Source organism: Pelmatolapia mariae, linkage group LG3_W (assembly GCF_036321145.2).
Source record: "Pelmatolapia mariae isolate MD_Pm_ZW linkage group LG3_W, Pm_UMD_F_2, whole genome shotgun sequence".
Taxonomy (NCBI): domain Eukaryota; kingdom Metazoa; phylum Chordata; class Actinopteri; order Cichliformes; family Cichlidae; genus Pelmatolapia; species Pelmatolapia mariae.
The window spans coordinates 34,090,347-34,114,321 of NC_086229.1; the positions used below are offsets into that span (position 1 = coordinate 34,090,347).

The 23,975-nt window shown below is 40.6% G+C and overlaps 1 protein-coding gene across 1 annotated transcript in view; it reads right to left on the reverse strand.

The window, feature by feature from the left end:
* LOC134622235 (uncharacterized) overlaps nucleotides 1–22,022 on the reverse strand; it is a 37,373-nt gene extending 15,351 nt beyond the window's left edge. Inside the window, exons 1-8 of the mRNA XM_065470150.1 lie at nucleotides 21,985–22,022; nucleotides 21,371–21,463; nucleotides 17,798–17,938; nucleotides 17,445–17,546; nucleotides 13,719–13,918; nucleotides 8,174–9,974; nucleotides 4,800–4,973; nucleotides 3,267–3,446 (exon numbers count right to left, since the gene is read on the reverse strand). Of these exons, the coding sequence (XP_065326222.1) occupies nucleotides 3,267–3,446; nucleotides 4,800–4,973; nucleotides 8,174–9,974; nucleotides 13,719–13,918; nucleotides 17,445–17,546; nucleotides 17,798–17,938; nucleotides 21,371–21,463; nucleotides 21,985–22,022 (2,729 nt within the window). The remainder of the gene's footprint in view (nucleotides 1–3,266; nucleotides 3,447–4,799; nucleotides 4,974–8,173; nucleotides 9,975–13,718; nucleotides 13,919–17,444; nucleotides 17,547–17,797; nucleotides 17,939–21,370; nucleotides 21,464–21,984) is intronic.
* Between the last annotated feature and the right edge of the window lie 1,953 nt (nucleotides 22,023–23,975).

Genomic DNA, 23,975 nt, shown 5'->3' on the forward strand with positions numbered 1-23,975 from the left:
CCTTGTCCACCCCAGCTGTAAAACTCAGAAACCAGTCTTACTTGTTATCAACTATTGTCCACCTGGGCCTTACTCTGATTTAGTGCTCAGCTCAGATAAAATAATTATTGTGGGTGATTTTAACATCCATGTAGATGCTAAAATGACAGCTTCAACATGGCATTTAATCTGTCATTAGACTCAATTGGCTTCTCTCAAAATGTAAAAGAACCCACCCACCACTTTAATCACACTCTAGATCTTGTTTTAACATATGGCATAGAAACTGAACATTTAATAGTGTTTCCTGAAAACCCTCTGCTGTCTGATCATTTCCTGATAACATTTACATTTACAATAATTGATTATACAGCAGTGGAGAGTAGACTTTATCAAAGTAGATGTCTTTCTGAAAGTGCTGTAACTAAGTTTAAGAATATAATCCACCCACTGTTATCATCTTCAATGCTCATAGAGCAGAGCAGCTATCTGAACGCTACTCCAACAGAGGTCCATTACCTTGTTTATAATTTTACCTCTTCACTACGTACGACTCTGGATTCTGTAGTTCCAGTGAAAACTATGGCCTCGAATCAGAAGCATTTGACTCAGTGGTATAATTCTCAAACACGTAGCCTAAAGCAGATAACTCGTAAGCTGGAGAGGAAATGGCGTGTCACAAATTTAGAGGATCATCATTTAGCCTGGAGAAATAGTTTGTTGCTTTATAAGAAAGCCCTACACAAAGCCAGAACATCTTACTATTCGTCACTGATTGAAGAAAATAAGAACACACCTAGGTTTCTCTTCAGCACTGTAGCCAGTTCCATGTGAAAGACTAATACAAAGTAGTGTACACGTGAGAAGTGGAACGAAAATCATACATGATTCCAAAATTTTTTTACAAATAAATAACTGCAAAGTGGGGTGTGCGTAATTATTCAGCCCCCTTTGGTCTGAGTGCACTCAGTTGCCCATAGACATTGCCTGATGAGTGCTAATGACTAAATAGAGTGCGCCTGTGTGTAATCTAATGTCAGTACAAATACAGCTGCTCTGTGACGGCCTCAGAGGTTGTCTAAGAGAATATTGGGAGCAACAACACCATGAAGTCCAAAGAACACACCAGACAGGTCAGGGATAAAGTTATTGAGAAATTTAAAGCAGGCTTAGGCTACAAAGATATTTCCCAAGCCTTGAACATCCCATGGAGCACTGTTCAAGCGATCATTCAGAAATGGAAGGAGTATGGCACAACTGTGAACCTACCAAGACAAGACCGTCCACCTAAACTCACAGGCCGAACAAGGAGAGCGCTGATCAGAAATGCAGCCAAGAGGCCCATGGTGACTCTGGACGAGCTGCAAAGATCTACAGCTCAGGTGGGGAAATCTGTCCATAGGACAACTATTAGTCATGCACTGCACAAAGAAGAAGAAGCCATTGTTAACAGAAAACCATAAGAAGTCCCGTTTGCAGTTTGCCACAAGCCATGTGGGGGACACAGTAAACATGTGGAAGAAGGTGCTCTGGTCAGATGAGACCAAAATGCAAAACGCTATGTGTGGCGGAAAACTAACACTGCACATCACTCTGAACACACCATCCCCACTGTCAAATATGGTGGTGGCAGCATCATGCTCTGGGGGTGCTTCTCTTCAGCAGGGACAGGGAAGCTGGTCAGAGTTGATGGGAAGATGGATGGATCCAAATGCAGGGCAATCTTGGAAGAAAACCTCTTGGGGGCATAATGTGTGTCTGTTGACCAGGCGGAGAGTTACAGAGAATTTTTTTATTGTCCTACCCCTAGATTAAAGCTCACAAAACTATTTCAACAACCACCAAACGGCAAATGAGAGCAGGTACACGGACTCCACACAAAGACATAAACACAGAGCGGACCCGACGCATCAGAATCAGCTTTCTCTTCCTTGGCTTTCTCACCCGATGGCACGTAGACGGACATGCTGTCAGAGCTCACCGATTCTGATGTGTCGGGTCTGCTCTGTGTTTACGTCTTTTTTGCGCTAGATTCTGAGCTGCAGGTTTTGTCTCTCTTCAACCAAAATTCACCGAGCCAGCAGCAAAAGAAGATCCAAATTACGCTTCACGTTTGATAAATGTTGTCATGAATTCCCTCTGACTTTTGCTGTTTTGCTTCCACCACGATAAAAATCACACTTCATGCACAGCTCTCTCTCTCTCTGTACTTCAAGAACAGTTTCCCTGTCTCAAATCTCTGTTTTCAGCATCATTCATTCGCTTATTACCCACCAGTCTACCGTTGATTACAACACTGTCGGCTGCTGTCTTTTTCTTTTCTATTGTTTTGGGGGGTTTTTAACATAAATGACCTCGGACAAGAAAGACTAGTTTCTGCTGCTCAGTAATTAAGAAATGTAAACTTTAAAATTATGCAAAATTGCAGAATATTGGAGAATATTTTTAAGGTTATCTGCTATAAAAATCCAGGCCAGGAAAATCTCCTTCGAGGGTTTCTGTGTTTTATTCTCAGTTACTTTCCCACAAAGGCATCTGCTGTGATGTTCACAATTATGATGAAGTCTCACATGCATCAGCACTGATCAATTATCAGAATTATAATATTTCTGACTGTCTGAGGCAAAATTGAATCGAATCACGACTTTGAGAACCGGAATCGAATGGATTATAGAAATCAGTGATGATACCCAGCCCTAGTGAGCAGCCTAGGCCTGACAGAAGGGGATGTAGCTATGGTTAATAAGAAAAGATGAAAAGAGCTATTGATAACTATTTTGTTAAGTCAAGGCCTGATCCGTCTGAAATTCATAGGCAGTGCTCTGACGCAGTGCCATCAATCTGTGAATGCTGAAAAAGCACAGTGTATATGCTGCAATAAATGCACTGCCCAAGTGTCCCCTCTCCCCACTGCCTTTCAGCAACAGGCAGCAGCAAACAGGTCATCAGAGGAGACCGAGATGATGATGATTAAGTTTGACATTTTCTACAATACTGCCAAAGAGTGCCAAAGCACTTTAACTACAAGACTGTTAGTTAAATCATTTACAAATGAATATTGTCTTTATGGACTGCAATCCCCCCCCCCCCGCCTGAGTCCTCTCACCCACATCAGCTCAGAACTCTGCATTATCTACTGAGTAAGACTCACAGGATCAGGGACCAGAAGTTCTACAAAGAGCCGAACAAGATTTCCTGTATAAAGGTCTGTGGGCCTACTGAAGCACAGTGTCAGCACAACTTTCACATCATATTCATCTCAGCACAACTAAAGCATGGTGACTGACCTCAGAGTTTCAAATCGACATCGTGGATTCTCCAGAAGAACACACAGCTGCTTCATTCCTGAATCCTGCAGGTTGTTGTAGTCTCCACTCAGGTCCAGCACTCTGGGATATGAGGGGTTGGACTTAAGCGCTGCTGCCAGATAATCACAGCTGATCTCTGACAAACCACAGCCACTCAATCTGTAATAAAGAATGAAAGATGAAAGTTTATTAGACAAAGTGTGCGCTTGAAATCATTCAGAGCTGAAGAAGGTTCAGAATGTAGAAGTTTAGAAAATGGAACTCACAAATTTTATTCAAGCACTTTTCACACAAGAGTCAGTCATTATTCACACTCTCTGTGGATCCTTTACTGTAAATTGTGTGCGTTCCGGAGGATTGCTGAGTTTCTGTATATAGTGTTGTTACATTATTATATTATCTTATGCAACGTTATACCCCTAATTAAAGATTGTGAAATTATTATGTAGTTTTAGTTTGCATTATTCTCGTGAAGAGGTGATAACTATTAGATTTATTAGACTGATTTGTATTATATTAGACTGCTGATTTATTGTGGATGAATGATATTGTTTTATGATGCATTATATAGCCGAGTTATAAGAAATACTGTTTTCAGAGAGTCATGGCCTTATTTGTCTGATTAGAAAAGAAGAGAACATACAGCACAGGAAGCCAATGTCATAACTTAGGCTCACTGAGAGGAGAGAGAGAAAGAATGTGGATATTTAGGTTTTATGACTTTGGAGGGGGGCATATCGCCAAAAGTTTCCGTCATCACGTAGGGTTTAGGTAGCACCCCCTTGACTGATTAAGCTGGGTTTTTTTTTATTATTGTGGCCTTTGCTCACCCCGGAGTCATGCTTCAGTTTAGGCACAAGAAACCTGCTGCGTTCCTGCATCCCTAGACAGGGACGTAACACTGTGTGACTGAACCATGTGGGTGTAGGAAGCATGGCTTTTAGTTTTAATACCACATGGCAACATTAAAACATGAATCTATACAGTAACACTTTGATTTGTTACAGTGGGGAAACTGTTGAAGGGAACAATGAAGGGATACTGCAACAGCAGCAACAGAAACCCAGGAGACAAAGCTGAGGTCTATGTTCCTCTATACTACACATAGCCTCCTGCTCCTTTACTTTAATAAACACATAAATATCAATTACTTCAGAAACTTTATTAAACTCATTTCAAGTTCACTTCAGCTTTAAATGACCCACAATATTCGCACACATGAGCAAACAAAGTAACTCACACAGCTACTGTTCAAATTTAGTCATACTGTATTTAATACAAATATACCTCATTATTATGACTTTCACAGCTACCTGCTCATTGAACTGAACAATACTTTTGTTTTACCATTAAAACAAAATATGTGACTGTAAAAAAATCTTCAGACACTAATTAAGAATCTCCTAACCAATCCAAAGATAAAGAAAATGTCACCTGCCAATTCTATAAAGCTTGGTTGTTTATACAATAATATCATTCAATGATCAACAGTGGAAATGTTTGGATCCTGACCTGAGAGTTTCCAGTGTACAATGTGGACTCTGCAGTGCAGCAGACAGAAGCTTCACTCCTGAATCATGCAGGTCGTTGTTACTCAGGTCCAGCTCTTTCAGACTAGAGGACTGGGAGTTGATAACTGAGGACAGAGCATCACAGCTTTTCTCTGAGAGGTTACAGCCACTCAGTCTGGAAAAAACAAACAAACAAATTAATTAAATCAGTCAAATGAAACATTTTTTTTAAATGTAAGCGTGCAATACAATAATTGGTTAACTAAATAGCTTCATTAAAACACAACTGTGCGTCATATCAGCACTTACTCATTGGAAGCTCCACCTGCTCCACCTTCTGAGTCAGAAGACATGAAAACAAACTGCAAAACTAGTAGACACATAATTTCTGACTCATGGTTGGAAATGTAATCTTCTCAGATCCATTTGTACATTTAGAGCCTGATACTGAAATATAGCAACATGGACATTCACAGCAGCAAAGGGTTCTTGCTGATCGGAGCTGGCTTGTCCTGGGCTTATCGAAGATTAAATAAAGCGGAATCAGTTGTTCAAAACCCCACAAGGCTGCCCGCTGTGACTGAAACAATGGGACGGGTCGGTACTTCTCAAAATGGGCTCATTGAACGCAGTACAGATAAGATCTTGGAGAAGCTCGACGCTATCGTGAGCAGTCAGACTATGCTCTTTGGGCGCAAAATTGATAACATTTTAGAGAATCTCACAGCACTCCAATGGGAGATTGAAAGACCAGTGATGGACTGTTAAGATCAGCTGTGAAATTGACATGCAGTTTTTCGCACCAAAGAAAACCACCATCATTTCATACGGCTAACATACCGGCGCCAGCTGTGGTCTCAAGTCTGGAGCTGAACATAACAAATCTGACCCAGACTGACCTCCCTGTTGGAGCTCAGTCTGGGGGGAGTTCTTTTTTCTGCTCATCTTCCCTGTTGTTGTGCATTTTCCACTGTCTGGTTCCGGATCGCTGCTTGTGCCACTGACGGGTCAGCTACCTAGCCTGACATGTCTCCCAAATGTAATGTATTTGTGTATTGTATGTACGATTGGCAAGGTCAGTATTCTAATTGCCCCCTGGGGATAAATACAGTGTTCTGAATCTGAAAACATTACAGAAGACGATTCGGTTCAGTAAATATTACGCTCATGCTGTCAAGAAATACCAAAGGTCAGTAAAACTCTGGTCGTTGCAGCTATTCAGTATGACATGCTTTGTACTGTTCTGCTGCAGTTTGTGACACCTGGTGGATGAGTTGTGAAGGATGATGAAACAAACACTTCACTCAATGTTTTTCTTCTGAACTGGATGTAATTTTGGCAGCCGAGAGTTTTTCACAATCTATCCCAGCTGCAAATAGGAACACAACAAATAATTAACTTTACCCACTTGGATCCTTATCATTCAAGATTGTGAAAAGATTCTCCACTCAGAGAATACTGGTGATTCTAGATGAGAGAGATGATTTGGAAGATGATAAAGGGGAAGAGTTTTCAGAACTTGAGGCCTTTTGTCTTCACTGTATAGGGCAGAGAAGACAGGAAGGGAGGGAGAAGTGAGGAGAATAACACAGAGGAAATGGTCTTGGGCAGACTCAAACCAGGCCCTGGAGACACGACTCTAACTTTCAGTACACGGGTCACCTGCTCAGCCTGGTAAGCTATAGCAGCAGTCAGCAGTGTGTGAGTTAATGTGAAGACAATGATGAGAATGAGTATAAGTCAGATAACAAATAAAAAAAAAAACTTATCATCAGCCAACAAGGGGAAAAACGCTGAGCTTAAATGACCAAGCTTTGACCAAGGGTTGCTCACTCCTCGGCCTTCTTGCCCAAGAATTGAGCCACCCTGTATGGCTATCAATGTGGTGCAACGAAGACCATCATATAATACAGGCCATCCAAGCTGATTTTTTACCTTTCGTCCCAGATACCACCTTAAAAATCATCTAGATTAGGATATGATGGCTAATCTGAATTGTGCTCTAGATCCAATCACAACAAACAAGGGGCTGTTGTGTGTCCAAGGTGAACAGGAAGAATATATACATGCATAAATCCACAAATAGATATGCAACACACAGAGGAAAACTCTGCCCATCATGTGTTTTATAGACTGCTAGGAAAAGGTTCTTGTCTCAGTGGTGCTGAACTACAGATGCGGTTCCTGAATTTGGACACAGCTACGATACCGGACACAGCTTCTTCTTCTTCAGGGTTTAACGGCAGCTGGCATCCTTGTACATGCAGTGCTGCCATCTTCTGTTTCAGTCCATTATTACACTCTTAAATCCTACTACTCATTCCTGCGTATTTTGGGATCTGAAAAAGCTTCAAACGGCGCGTCGACTATTAAATTAGTCGTCGACGATTTTGATAGTCGACGTAATCGTGACTAATCGACTAGTCGTGGCACCCCTACTAAAGGCTGACATTAATCTGTTTAACTTCTGATTAAGATCAATAAAATAACTAATAGTGATGAGAAGGTTTGCTTTAGAAACTGTGGTGCAGTTTATCATTCAATTTTTTTCAATTTCAATTCAATTTTATTTATATAGAGCCAAATCACAACAAAAGTCACCTCAAGGCGCTTTATATTGTAAATCATCAAAGGTTGACAAACAGGCACCATGCTGCCAAATATGGCATGAAGTTAGACTTGAGTTTTTTTTAATCAAGATTACATTTTATAGCAACCACAGCAGAGATGACCAGGGAAGGTTTGCTTAAAGGGGAAGAAGCTAAAACAGCTGGTTTCAGATTGAAGATGAACTGAGGTGCTGCAATTCTGTGCCAACATTTTGACAACAGTAGGAAAGAAAAACTGGAAGAAAAGCAGATTCAGGGAGAGACGACCATCCGCTGCAAGCAGTTTGGAGTGATGGGAGAGAGCAGGCCAAAAACAACAAAGAAACAAAAACACACTGTGGAAGACCGAGGCATAGTTTAGTTTAAAGTGTAACTAAAGATGTTTCTATGGCTGCAATGATTCACTGAGTAATTCAAATGCTTTCTTTAATGCATGTAAAAGCAAGTGTCTCACCAACATTTGTGACTAAAAACTAGACCTGCAGTAGAAATGTATCAAGGAGAATGCGTGTGAACATAAAGTATTTCAACATCAGGCACATGCAGCCTAAGTTTTTAAACAAAGACTGATAACATAACAGCAGCAGTGACGATCAGAGTTATGGTGGATTCAGCATTTCGAGTGTACTGAGTTCTGGAGTCATCAAGGAGCTTACAGTTCCAAAACTTTACGAGAAATAATTTATGCAAAGACAGAAAGTCTGGTGAAATAAATTTCTGACACAGTTGGATGTTAAAGTAAAGACATGAGTACAAATGTACTTACGTAGCTTTGTTGGAGGCTTTGACCACTGGCAGCAGCCTCAGAAGAGCTTCCTCTGAAGCAGAATATTTCTTCAGGTCAAACACATCCAGATCTTTTTCTGAGGAAAGTAAGATGAAGACCAGAGCTGACCACTGAGCAGGAGACAGTTTATCTGTGGAGAGACTTCCTGATCTCAGGGACTGTTGGATCTCCTCCACTAGAGAACGATCATTGAGTTCATTCAGACAGTGGAACAGATTGATGCTTTTCTCTGCAGACAGACTCTCATTGAGCTTCTTCTTGATGTACTGGACTGTTTCCCGATTGGTCTGTGAGCTACTTCCTGTCTGTGTCAGCAGGCCTCGTAGGAGAGTCTGATTGGTCTGCAGTGAAAGACCCAGGAGGAAGCGGAGGAACAAGTCCAGGTGTCCATTTGGACTTTGTAAGGCCTTGTTCACAGCACTCTGATGGAGAGATTGGAGTTTTGGTTTGTTAAATAATTTAGGCAACATCGAGGTTGTTTGTTCCTCTTCCAGCAGATTGAGTCCAGAGTTGATGAAGGTCAGATGGACATGAAGAGCAGCCAGAAACTCCTGAACACTCAGATGGATGAAGCAGAACACAGTGTCCTGGTACAGTCCTCTCTCCTCTTTAAAGATCTGTGTGAACACTCCTGAGTACACTGAGGCTGCTGTGATATCGATGTCACACTCTGTCAGGTCTGATTCATAGAAGATCAGGTTTCCTTTCTGCAGCTGGTCAAAAGCCAGGTTTCCCAGAGACTCAATCATCTCCCTGCTCTCTGGACTCCAGTGTGGATCTGTCTCAGCTCCTCCATCATACTTGACCTTCTTCACTTTGGCCTGAACCACCAGGAAGTGGATGTACATCTCAGTCAGGGTCTTGGGCAGCTGTCCTCCCTCTCTGGTTTCCAGCACATCCTCCAGAACTGTAGCAGTGATCCAGCAGAAGACTGGGATGTGGCACATGATGTGGAGGCTTCGTGAGGTCTTGATGTGGGAGATGATCCTGCTGGTCTGCTTCTTATCTCTGAATCTCTTCCTGAAGTACTCCTCCTTCTGTGGGTCAGTGAACCCTCTGACCTCTGTCACCATGCCAACACATTTAGGAGGGATCTGATTGGCTGCTGCAGGTCGTGTGGTTATCCAGAGGCGAGCAGAGGGAAGCAGTTCCCCCCTGATGAGGTTTATCAGCAGGACATCCACTGAGGTGGACTTTCTAGGGTCAGTTAGGATTGTAGTTTTGTGGAAGTCCAGAGGAAGTCGACACTCATCCAGACCATCAAAGATGAACACAACCTGGAAGTCTTCAAAGCTGCAGATTCCTGCTTCTTTGGTTTCAGTAAAGAAGTGATGAACAAGTTCCACCAAGCTGAACTTTTCCTCTTTCAGCACATTCAGCTCTCTGAAAGTGAATGGAAATATGAACTGGATGTGCTGGTTAGCTTTGTCTTCAGCCCAGTCCAGGCTGTATTTCTGTGTTAAGACTGTTTTCCCAATGCCAGCCACTCCCTTTGTCAGCACTGTTCTGATTGGTTCATCTCTTCCAGGCGAGGCTTTAAAGATGTCTTCTTGTCTGATTGTTGTTTCTGGTCTGTCTGGTTTCCTGGATGCTGTTTCAATCTGTCTGACCTCATGTTCATCATTGACCTCTGCAGTGCCTCCCTCTGTGATGTAGAGCTCTGTGTAGATCTGATTCAGAAGGGTTGGGTTTCCTGCTTTAGCGATGCCCTCAAACACACACTGGAACTTCTTCTTCACGGTGGATTTAAGGTTACGATGACAAACTGCAGCATGAAGTTCTGAATTGAAAGAAAAATAAACACTCAATTCCAAAAAGAACTAATCTTTAAAACATTCATGCGACATCAGTAAATGTCTCATTTTTCCACCAGTACGGTGTACATTTTAGGACATCGTCAGGTCTCAGGAAAAAAGAGGTCAGGTCTCAGACTCACATGAAAAATTGTCAGGTCTCAGACTCATGAAAAAACTTCAGGTATCAGACTCACACGAAAAATTGTCAGGTCTCAGACTCATGAAAAAACGTCAGGTATCAGACTCACATGAAAAATTGTCAGGTCTCAGTCTCACATGAAAAATTGTCAGGTATCAGACTCACACGAAAAAACGTCAGGTATCAGACTCACACGAAAAATTGTCAGGTCTCAGACTCACATGAAAAAACGCCAGGTCTCAGTCTCACATGAAAAATTGTCAGGTATCAGACTCACACGGAAAATTGTCAGGTCTCAGTCTCACATGAAAAATTGTCAGGTCTCAGTCTCACATGAAAAATTGTCAGGTATCAGACTCACACGAAAAAACGTCAGGTATCAGACTCACATGAAAAATTGTCAGGTATCAGTCTCACATGAAAAAACGTCAGGTCTCAGTCTCAGATGGAGGCTGCCATCTTGCAAATTTGGAGTAGTGACACCCGCTGCTGACCGCAAACACGCCCCCCTACACTTACGTAGCCCGGCTGCTCGAGTGTTTTTGCTGGTTTACCACGACTGACGACTCGTTAAATTAAGGTAAATACAACCATGACACTGTTATAAAAAAAGGCACAAAGTTTATCGTCTTATAGTTCTAAAATCGCTCTGTTGTTAATTCGTTAGCTAGATTAGCCGCTAGCATACTCACTGTGTTGGAGGCCTGTTGCTAGCTAGTTAGCCATGCTACACACCTGCTACTCTAATAATCTGTTATTGAAGCATTCAGCACTCCTTAGGTTTTGTTATATATTTTTAGACAGTGATGAGATCATCTGCACACTCTACAGAGGCCCAGAGTTACTGTTAATATCAAAAATATAATGCTGTCTTTGAGATTTTAACATAAGACTGTGAGTGTAATGGATCTAAAACTGTTTAAATCTTCAGAGCCCTCTACAGCCTGGTAACATGGAGACTTTAAAAACATTAGCAGAAGGTTTCAGTATTGTAATTTGTTCTTTTCATTTAATAATAGAGTCCATATTATATCAACAGCTACATTCACCCTGGAGAGAAACTAGTGAGGGAGACCATCAGGACCAAGCTGGGTTTCCTGGGTCCAGAGGTTTGGAGAAACTTCTTCCCTTTCTTTCATCACAGCTGTCCTGTGCCAGAAGTTCTGTTGACCCGCTGAGAGAGGCTTCATTTAAGAAACACCAGGAAGACTGAAGCTCATCACATTGATCAAGCAGGACTCATGATCTTCACCAGCAGCTCCCTCACAGGGAAATCTTCAGCACTCCTCCGTAGGCCCGATCCAGGAGATGGATAAACCCAGCATTTCATGAACACTGTGATGGAGACCTTTGCTTTGTGTAATGTTATAAATACTTGGATTCTCCCCAGAGGCTCCAGTCTTTTATATAAAGATATTATATTCAGTCCTGTAGAAAGTTATATATTTAAAAAATATGTGATCCTCTCTGGTTACTCTGGTATGAATAACTCTGAATCACTTTATAGTAAATAACATTATCTGCAAAAACTGTGAAAGAATTCCAGATGACAAGTTTATAGTTCAACATACAAGTGACGACCTTTGACCTTCATCAGGTTTTATTTAAGTGTGTTAGACAAAATCTCATATGCTCTTCATGCAGCTGAGTACATCAAGTGTTTTAAAAGGAAGATGTGCAGGTCTGAGATACAAACTAAGGTCCTGTTAATACTGATGTATAGTGACACAGTTACATGAGTGATTAATCCTTTTGTTTTTTTGTCTTTAACTTTATCAATAAAGCTGCAGCTTTCACTACAGCACGTGTGGTACTTTGTAGTAACCTTCGCACTGTTTTCATCAGTTCATTTTGCAGTTAACATGTTGGATGATCTGTCTGCTGTCACTGGGTGGTGCTGAGGTCTGAATCTGAGGGCAGCTCCTGTAATCACAAAGAGAACAAAACCATCAAAGTCAAATATACATTTTATCCCTCAAAATTGAAATAAAGCTGATTCTTCTGTCCTCACACACTCAGGATCTGAAGTTCTTCTCTTAGATTTTTTTCAGTATTACAGTACACTATAGTACATTAACCCATAGTTCCTGATTAATGGCAAGACACTGAAAACATGCTGTTGTTTGCACATCTTTAATATTCAGTTCTGCACAGGAGCTGCAGCAGGTTGCAGCCTGTTGCTTTTACAGTATAATACTTGTAATAAAAGTACAGTAACAGTAATTAGTGACTGAGTAGCCCGGTGCGTTTCTCTTGATTTCTTTAGTAAATTCATTCACCTGCACAGATTAGCTAAATGAACCCTGACAGCCGAGTGCTCATCTTAGCTAGCTAGGTCTCAGGAGCTAGCTAAGGACGGTAGTTACGGATTAGCTTACAAACATGTTTAACTTACCGAAACAGTGCAGCGGGGCCTCGGGTCCTTCTGTCGGGTAGTCCAGTTTACTGAAGAACACCTCAGGCTGTCAGGTTAAAACACTCGGTCGTGTTTTCGAAGCGTAAACGCTGGCCGTCCTCTCAGAGCCTACGCTCTATCTGGTATTCCCGAACACAGATACGCAAGTTTCTCTGTGACTGCAGCTGTCACTACAGTCATTGGTTGGACGTGACAACAGCGCCACCTGCAGGAAGATTTTCTCTCTGTCTGATAGCTTGTGTTCTGATACCTGACGTTTTTTCGTGTGAGTCTGATACCTGACGATTTTCCGTGTGAGTCTGATACCTGACAATTTTTCATGTGAGTCTGATACCTGACGTTTTTTCGTGTGAGTCTGATACCTGACGTTTTTTCGTGTGAGTCTGATACCTGACAATTTTTCGTGTGAGTCTGATACCTGACAATTTTTCATGTGAGTCTGATACCTGACGTTTTTTCGTGTGAGTCTGATACCTGACAATTTTTCATGTGAGACTGATACCTGACAATTTTTCATGTGAGTCTGATACCTGACAATTTTTCGTGTGAGTCTGATACCTGACAATTTTTCATGTGAGTCTGATACCTGACGTTTTTTCGTGTGAGTCTGATACCTGACAATTTTTCATGTGAGTCTGATACCTGACAATTTTTCGTGTGAGTCTGATACCTGACAATTTTTCGTGTGAGTCTGATACCTGACAATTTTTCATGTGAGTCTGATACCTGACGTTTTTTCGTGTGAGTCTGATACCTGACAATTTTTCATGTGAGTCTGATACCTGACGTTTTTTCGTGTGAGTCTGATACCTGACGTTTTTTCGTGTGAGTCTGATACCTGACAATTTTTCATGTGAGTCTGATACCTGACAATTTTTCATGTGAGTCTGATACCTGACAATTTTTCATGTGAGTCTGATACCTGACAATTTTTCGTGTGAGTCTGATACCTGACAATTTTTCATGTGAGTCTGATACCTGACAATTTTTCATGTGAGTCTGATACCTGACGTTTTTTCGTGTGAGTCTGATACCTGCCGTTTTTTCGTGTGAGTCTGAGACCTGACATTTTTTCATATGAGACTGATACCTGACAACTTTTTTCCTGAGACCTGACGATGTCCTAAAACGTACACCGTACACCAGCTTAAATCTTTATAGAAATACTCTTACGTCTCTGCAGACGGTCAGCCAGCTCCTCCTGCTTCATTCTCCTCAGGAAGTCCAGTGTGATCTTCACAAATGCCTTTCTGCTGCTGCTCCTCTGACTCTCTAAGCATTCTGGGTAATCTGGACTCAGAACCTTCTGGATCTTCTTCAGCTCGTTCTTCACAAAAGTGATGATGTTCTTCTCCAGCAGCTGGAACAGAATACTTTATGAATGAGCCAATCAGACTGAAATCATGGAACCAAACATCAGATCCATGTTGGAAAATTAGGTTTGGGCTTAAAATTGATATCCTTATTCAAAATTATTTTTATTTGATTTATCCAATATTGATTAAATAAATCCTGAAATCAATTTTTAAATATAAATGTATTTTGCCAGAATCTCAGCTTCAAACTCACAAATCTATTTTAACTACCGGCCAACAGCTAAAACGGATTTGGCAAAAAGATATAAAAACAAAGCGCAGCTCCCCCGTTCACCTGTCAGGTGCTGAAAGCTGACGTCACAGATTCTGAGGCAGCAGATTTCTCCTACTAAAATTGAATGAACCAGCAGCAAAAGAATATCAAACCTATGCTTCATGTTTGAAAACCATTATCATGAATTCCCTCTTACTTTGGCTGTTTTGCTACCACCACTATAAAAATCACACTTCAAGCCCAGCTCTCTCTCTCTCAGTGCACGCAGAGACCAGTTTACCATCAAAAATCTGTTTTCTGCATTATTTGCTTGCTTATTATGCACCAGTTTACCGTTGTGTACACCACTTTCGCTCACTGTTTTTTCATTTTTACCTCTGACAAGAAAGTTTAATTTCTTTCTTCTTGGCATTCAGACAATAATTGTCATGGCCCGTAGCTCAGCATCCAGGGAGCCGTGGGAGGCTGCGGTGGCCACACCCTCGGGCTGGGCCACCTCCAAACCACCTGCGTCTCATCTGAGGCAATCACCGGAGGACTACTTCAGCCAGCTCTGATGACTTCTCCTCGCCAGTCTGTAAATCTCCTCCCAGTGTGACCAGCATTCGGCGTGGAAGCCTGTGGCCTGCCTGTCCTCCTGCCTGACTGCCTCCATCCCTCGGATCCCCTTCCCAGGCACCTCTCCCCTCCAAGCTCCACGGTCCTGCTCTACCTGTAAGCCTCAGCAACTTATGAAGTCTAGCTGTTCATTTCTTGGCAACCTGCGTGCTGTTAACTGTGTCTCCCCTTTCTGTTGCAGTTTCCCCACGGTCCCAATTACGGCGCTCCTGGGCTCCACGCTCCACGTTTCCCCCCGTGGCATGAGCCTTAGCCTAATTAAATAAAAGTTGTACATAGTTCTGAGCTGCGGTGTGCCGAGTCTGCCTTTGGGGTCCTGTTACCTGAACACTCCGTGTTTGTGACAATAATACTGATTGTTACAGTGCCTAACAGAACAGGCAAAAAACAAACAAATGAAAAAAAAAAACAAAACAAAACAAAAACCTCTTCCAGGACAGGGCTTTGATCACTCAGGTAAAATAGAAAAGTGCTATATAAGAACTGTTCCATTGATATTTACCTAAACGGGCCTTAACTGTTTCCATTTCATTCTTTATGTGAGTGCTAAACACTATGGATACAATATATTTTTGTCCACCATAGTCGTCTGGCTCTGTTGCGATTTATAAATGACAAGTTAATTATGTTTGTTTTGGAGGGGTTTTTCTTTTTGGCCTCTTTCATTGAGGGTAGAGAACGTTATGTTGAGGGCTTCTAGTCATTCTAGTGTCTTTGCACATGACGTTTGATACACATAAACAGGTCTACACAACCTAACGTATCAAAATGGTGAAACAGCAACACCATCACTGTTGTGGTCAAGATTGGTACTACACCATAAAATTCATAGAGAACCTAAAAAAACTAAAGAAAAAGGAAAAAAAGAACTGAATCAATTGTAAAAATCTGAAAGTCTGTACTTTTGCAATTTGGCAAAAGTACAGACAAACTGAGACAAACAGTTGAGCTGATAGAAGTGCTGCATTTGACATGACCTGCCACTTAAAAAAAGCTGCTCCTTTCATGCTCCCTGCTCCTCTTTTGTAGTGCTAACTAGATGCCAAAATACAGCAACTGCAATGTACGGACACTTGCAGCCATTCTGACAAAAACAAAACAAAGAAAATTTAAAAAACAAAAACAAAAAAACACTCCCTCTTCTAACCCCTGACTTTAGCAGACATGATCTCTTTTTATGCAACATCCTTTGCTGACTAATAGACGAACAGGACTGCCTTTCATGTGTTTCTGTTTAGGCTCAAATCGGTTTGATGCTTGAAGACTCGCAGTGACAAAATAATAACTCCTCTCAAATGTGCTAAAGTAAAAGTAATGAGCCTGCTTTTAAAATGTAAGAAGTAGAAAGTACAGATATTTGCTTAAAAGTGTAGGGAGTTAAAGTAGTCACAAAAAAAACTACTCAAATAAATTACGGATACCTGAAAATTGTACTGAAACACAGTAACTAAGTATTTGTACTTTGTTACTTCCCAGCCCTAATGACAATCCACTGGTCTACAAAGAGCAGCATGGAGATGACTGTGAACAGAATAGATGTAGAAGTAGTTGTTGTACATGTACAGACCATAAATATGGAGTCCAGCTGTGTTTGATGCTGCTGGGCAGACTGACCACTGGGAACCTTTGAGCTCTGCTGGTCCACTCTGTGGAGGAACCATGAAGGATTAGTTCAAGCACAGGATAAAGATCTAGGAGTTTCTGCTCAAATATCTTCATCTGAATCAAGTTTGTCAGGATTTAAACTCTCAAATTCTGAAGATATCGGGCATTTTTAGTCTGTTTTCTATTAACTTTCTATAAACATATAAAAAGATATTATATTAGATCTTAAATTTGACTAAAAAGATGTCCTACAAAAATTCACATCACGATCTATAAGACAGCCAAAATGATCACCAAATCAACTGCCCTTATGTGTCATATTTTCATTGTTTTTCCTTTTTGCTACCTAGCCTGGCCTGTCTCCCCAATGTGAAGTTTGTATATTGTATGTATTGTCAACTAGGTTTGTCATCTCAGTTGCAGGCAACTGCAACCGACAAATAAATGCATTTATCCATTTATGCAATCCAATCTGATTGTTTTGTTCAACACATTTTGCATATTTAATGAATGTCTGCACTTTTTAAGCTTCATCCTTTGAATCAAATAGTAATTGTGTTTATAACAATTAAGTGTAAATTGTGATTTCTCTCCATCATTTTAACCAATCAGATAGATGCACAATCTCATATAAAACTTTGTATGCTGCATTTAACTATTTTACAGCCTCTAACCAGAAGAGATGCATGTACATGAGACGTTTTAATCATTCAGTGTTTAGTAAATATTGATCAAAGGAAGAAGAGTTTTACTGGATAAATGAACACATTAACTGATTAACAGCAGCCAGTATGATCCAGGCTTTAGCTGCTGGGTCTCTGTGTGACCTCTCAGACTGTTTAACAGATCAGACACAAAGAGAATCAGAGCAGCTCTTTAAAGACAAACATGAACCCACTCAGGTCACACTTTCCCCACACATATGAGCATCACTGTCCTCAAACAGCAAATGACCAAGTCTAACATTTGGATCTTTTCTCTTTCATTGTTTTCTTTTTATGAATCTTTGTAACAATCTGAGGATGTTTCAGGTCAGATTTATCCAGGAAACACAAACATGTAAAGGAGTCATCACAGCTCTCTGACCTCGTTGGTCCAGGTTCACCACTGAAGTGTGGAGGTTCATCTTTGGACACGTCACTCCTCACAGATGGACAGCTGGACCCTGCAGACTGTGACCTCTGACCTCTGCAGACACAAACATGATTGAAGCAGCTGTGATCACACAGACTGCAGATAATGCAGCTGTTTCCTGTCAGTAACATCCTCTTAGATTAGAGTTCAGCTTTTTACAGGAAAACTGGACAAAACTGATTTTTGTTACAAATTCATTTTCATTTCCTCTCAGCTCACAAACACAGAAAATCAACCAGAATCAACACTGATTATAATGTCAGTGCAGAATTATTTCTGTTACTCAGTGAGTTCAGCTCTCTGACCTCGTTAGTCCAGGTTTAGCACTGAAGGCGGGAGGTCGACCTTGGGACAGGTCACTCCTCATAGATGTAAAGCTGGATCCTGCAAACTCTGCTCTGTCCTCCTCTTCCTCCATCATCATCTGCTTGTGGACTTCAGTCAGTCTGAGAGGTAAACCACAAACACGCAGTGAGTTCACATTAACAGAAGTCACTGACTTACAGTCACTGACCTCTGACCTGTCATATAACTTAGAAACCAGGTCACATGATCCACATCAGGGATCACAGAAACCTGATCTCACCTGCTGACTCTGAAATTTAAGACCTTCCAATATATATATAAAAAAGCAAAAAATGGACAGAATATTAGGAACAGCTCTGAGTACAATGTCAGCTCACTGCCGACCTCAGTATCAAACTATATTAAAGCTCTTTTATGTTCACTCAGACACTTTAGGACCACATGATGTTCATGCATGATATCTGTGACTGTCAGAGTTTAACATGTGAACTTCACACATGTAACATGTTCTTGTGTTCATGTAACAGGCCTTTATCTTTGAAATGCTTCAGTGTGCAGTAATTTGTGCTTTAGCCGTGTGTACACACAGTTCACAGCAGGATGTGTTTCAAGCATTAAAGCGTTTAATGTGCTCCACTTTTACAGCACCGTCCAAAGTGGAACACACACTTGATTTAACAAACACTATAAAACATCGATGTACCACCGTGCCTAAAAACCTGAAGGCCACCAGGATGCAACAGCTCTGCTTCAACAAAGATTACTTTACAAGTTCAAGGGAAACAGGATTTCTTTTCTTACCACTTTGCAGCTGAACTGTTTGTCACTCAGTTTGGTCACACTGAACAGAAAATTAAATCCTCGGACAAATTAGTACACTCCAAAGTCTTTGTGTTTCCTGTTGAACATCAGTAACAAACACTAAAACTACCAGGCAATAAATATTTGATAATCCTGCTGGGATTATCACGCTTTTACATTTGAATGTGGCAGAGTGCATCTATTGTTTTATTTACAATGAAAAGAATATTAATAAAAATATTTTATATAAGAAAATATAAAACGATGAAGCTAAATTAACTGTATTTACTGCGTTACAGTCCGTGCTGCTCTTCTGCACTTTCATATTTAAAAAGGACAAAAGTCCATTTTGCTTCATTTAAAGCTTTTAAGAGTTACACTTTATACTCCTGTAGTGAGACAAAATGCTTTAGACTGATACAACATCTACATGTTAACTGTTATTCCTATTCAAATATGTTATTAAAATTATTATTACATACTGTACTGCACATTACTGTAATGTTAATACTTTAAGAGAAAACAAAATGTATTTAAACAGGTTAAAATAAACACCTGATTTATTCTATTTAAATATAGACTGTGATATAAAAATAGATATAAAATCATCTTTAAATGTTTTGAGCGGCCAGCCCGGGTTCAAATCCGACCCATGGCCGTTTGCCGCATGTCTTTCCCTCCACTTTTCTGTCAGTCATCTCTATAACTATCTAATAAAGCCAGAAAAAGGCCAAAAAATATATTTTAAATATTTTCTCAATGACTAAAAGTCTGAGTGACATGACTCTGCTCTCTGTGGGAAACAGTCAATGTCACTTCCTGTTGGAGCAGAGTCAACAGGACCTTATTTTCTTGTTCACACACATAAAAACAGGAACGCATTAACAAAGAATGTAAGTCATTTATGTTAAAAACATCAACTGACTCAGTAAAGTGTGATTCATAATCTAAATATAACTTAATCAATGATTTATGGAAACGAGAAAAATGTTATTTTAGAGAAGACAAATTGATGAGTCCAACATTTCCATAGATCCTGATCACTGTGCAGATTTTTTGTTGTTTGTTTCATTTCCCTTCAAAATGTTCAGACTGGTTCAGTGTGAAGTTCACTGAGGCCACCTACAGGAAATGTAATGAAACATTGTCACTACGAATGTGAACCAATACCAGCTCAGCTCTGACATCCTGTGGAACAAAACTTTTTTATACTACAAACATTCAAAGTCAGTTTCTCTGTTTCCAGTCTATAGATCCAGTCACACCTTCTACCTTCACCTGTGCAGCAAAGACTGAGAGCAGAGCTGAAACCAACCGTCCAATCAGGGAGCAGCATCAATCCTGTGATGAAAGATTTATTTCACTGAATGTTTCTTCAAAGCTCATTTCAACCTGTTGAAGTCATGGATGAAAGTGTAGACTGAGAGTGGATCACATGATGTTTAAGGTGTGTCATGTGACATGTTCAGTGTTGTCACACATGTCTAGATTGACCCTGATATCATAACTGCTCAAACACTGATGATTATATCTGAAGAATTATTACTGATGGCAGCAAAGTTTGAATGGAGCTCTCAGTCTGTGCTGATTTGTCGCCCTCTGGAGGTCAAAACACAAACTGCATGATGTCACTGTAACCACCACAGTGACAGGAAGTGTTTTTAAATGATGAAACACTGATTACTGGGGAAATGTGATCAAATATCCATGTACTAAAGATTCTGGCTGCTGTAGTTTTTAAACAGCTGGAAGAAAAAATAAACTCTCATGCAGATTTAAAGATTATTTTTTATAATCCATCAGATAATCTCCTGTCTTAATGATAAAATTGATCAGTCTGATAATTAACACATTTGGTATTTTTACCAGCTTTTCTTCCTGCCTTCAAATAAACTTTATTAACACAGCAGATTTTTTCCAGCCAAACATTTAAAGCTCACACACATCCATTCAGAGCTTCTAACACTAAATACTGCACACAGATTTCCTCTTACACCATCACTCACCTTGATTCTGGATTATGTGTGAACATCTCCATATTTTTCTAATGTAAGATTGGGTGTTTTTGGAAAATCAGCTGCTGATTTTTTCAGATTAACTGACACATTACTTTTGACAAAGACTTTGAAGCAAGTTTACCTGGTAATGATACAACAGCCTCTCTTCATTTCATGGATGAGAAAGAGGAAAATCAACCAGACACAACAAGGTGTTGCCTAACGTAGATATTAACAAGAACTGACCTCTTAGAGAAAAATAGTTTGAGTTTCTTTGGACGTCTCTATATGAGCCTGAAATGACTGTTTACACCTTGTCAGGAACCACACTGAAACCTGCATGAACGTGGTACAGAGAACTGCCAACAACACTGATGAAGTGAGTGAAGTAATCTCTTCTCCGACCACCTCTGACTCGTGACCACTACTTTAATTTGACTTCTTATGGAATTACATTAATGTCAACAGCTCCACTGGAGAAAAAAACAAAAGTCCATTAAATTACTTACTAAGTTAGATAAGATTAAAACAAATGACATACTTTTAATCACATATAACTTTGGAGACATTGAGTCATAATGTGGGATAAAAAAGGTCCAGGTTCATGTTTGCGTTTAGTTCCTCTGATTAAAATAGTTCAAAACAGACAATTCTGTCACAAAATGCACCTTAAAACAGATAAACTGACAGTTACACCTGTGCCTGTGTGCTTTTCAGAAACCAGGAAACATCAAAATCATTTAAATCAAAGACATAATGTTACTAACAGCTCACCTCTCTGCAGCACAGACGTTAAAATTAATGGGACGATCTGCAGACAGGTTACTCTTTAAGGACACGGAGCTGGGTGGAGGTCCAGGTGGGTTCCTGTGAATAATGATGGAGCAGTGATGTGAGTGCTGAGCTGTGACATGGAGAAGAGTCATGGACAGTTAGAGATGGTCATCTCACCTCTGAGCTTTGGTCTGGCTCTCATGTTCCCCACACAGAGTGCTTTTAGAGGGAGGGACTCCCTCCTCTCTGTCCTCACACTGATCCATGCTGCTCAATTCAGCTCACACACACTTTCTACCTGCAGAGGAAACACAAATCATTCATGTGCACATGTTTACTAACATTTACAAATGTGTGCAGGGATTTGAAACCTCTGAGGGCTCACCAAGTCCTGTTTCGATCCACACAACACAAATCCAAAAACACTAAAACTATTTTACAAATGCACACATCCTAACGTGAATAAACACTGATGATTAATGCTCATTTTATTAAGTTCATCAGTGACACTCATACACACGTGTCTTTACTATCAACCAGTCTCACACACGCAGGACATTTTAGCAGGTTTCAGCACGTTCTTTACTTTTCATGGTTTTAATGAAATCTTTTACCAGGTTGGGAGGCACACGGAGTGTCTCCCTGTCGCCATGGTTACTCTCTGTCCTCTGTATTACAGTCTGAGAGCAGATATGAGCGGTGCTTTTATTTTCCCTGGTAGCCTTTCTATTGTCCCATCAACTTATGGTGCGGCATTTTCCCTTTTGTTGTTCTTAATAAAGTTTGAAAAAAGAGAGAAGCTGTGCTGCCGTTCAGCGCTGACGTCACTGTGAGCAGCTGCATGACTTCATGAATCAGTGTGAGAGACATAATGACCTGTGGAGCTATGTGTGCTTCCAGATGTATGAACACAGATTTACTTTAACATTTCATCCGAGAGTATAATGGAAAACTTTTCTTTTTCTCTTCAAAGTAAAGCAACAGAAGAGCGAGCAGAGCATGAAACGGCATCTACAGACCAAATATTCGCTGCATATTTTCTGTTTGTGGCAGAAACATCGGTTTCCACGTCACTTATATGGCGTTATTTTTGTGCCACTATTCTGAGGGCACGCAAATCAAATTTACAGGTGCAAGTGTTGCATTTTGAGGAGAAATTTATTTTGAGCGAAGAAAAGCTGAATTTGAGTGAACAAAATTCATTGCTGCGTGCAAAAATGTATTTCAGTGTTTGCTATTATGCACACACACACACACACAATAGCAGCCCCTCTCGCTCAGTTTTTGTGTTTGCGCTCGCTCTCTCAACATTTCTGCTCGTGCGCGCTCAACACTTGCACCTGCAAAAAATTTTTGCGTGCGCTCAGAATAGTGGCACAAAAATAACGCCATACACCTCGGTCGGCCTCGTTGGTCCAGCTGTGAGTCCGTTACCGTGAACTGTGGAGCGGCAGATTTGTGCTGAACTAAGCTGCACACAACTGATGTCAGGTGCCAGGAAAACATCACAGACTTTAATGCAGAGACCGGAAATAAAAACGCACACAGTTTCTTGTGTGAAAAAATCAGACATGAACATTTACATTACCTGACAAAGACGATCAGCAAACTTTACGCTCAGTAAAAAACAGATAAGGGAAGTTTGAGCAGGAAGGAAACGCACAGAGAGGCGTTTGAGGACAACTTCAAAACAAGGACCATCGAAACACTGTGCGCTGCGTTCAGGTGCACCTCGGGAACTTCCTCCTCTCTGGCAGGCTGTGATTTATTTCTGCTTTCTGTTTGAAGGACAAACACTTTGTTGTTCTTCTTCCTGCAGCGTTTAAATATTTCAGCACTAAACTGATGTTTGTATTTGAAGAATTATTACTGATGGCAGCAAAGTTTGAATGGAGCTCTCTGTCTGTGCTGATTTGTCGCCCTCAAAAGGTCAAAACACAAACTGCATGATGTCACTGTAACCACCACAGTGACAGGAAGTGTTTTGAAATGACTGAAACACTGAAATGATGCTAACGGCTGTCGTTAGGCTCACTGATAGCAGCGCTGATGTGTTCATGTCAAACACTGGCTCAGGTCAGACTCCTTTATCCTTTTCCAACATGGCTGCCCTCAGACCCACAGGAGCTCTGACCTTTGGCCTCCTAACACTAACAATTTTAGTCTCTTTGCATCTTTACATGCAAATCCATCCAGACTGTAGCCGAGCAAAAGAAGCTGGAAGCTGTTCTATGAATGATGTTCATACCAGAGTTTCTGTTTCCAGCTCAGACGTGTTAAACGCTGCTGCTGTGCTACATTTGTCATTTCCTGCTTTCACCTTTTACCCTGCCCATTAGCCATCACATCTGCCCCTCACTGATGCAACACTTCTCTGTGAGTGTGTGTCTGTCTGCATTCTTATTAAAACAGCACAAAGTTTGACATGTTCATGTCTTAAATTCACGCATAATAAATAATAATAATAAATAATAATAAATTCTTTCATCAAACTGATGGAGAGATTTTAGGAATCCATCTAAAAGTTGAGCCTGGGTGTCATATAACCAGTGAGACATGATAGTCATCAATCATTGATTAGTCATTAATTATTCATTAGACATAA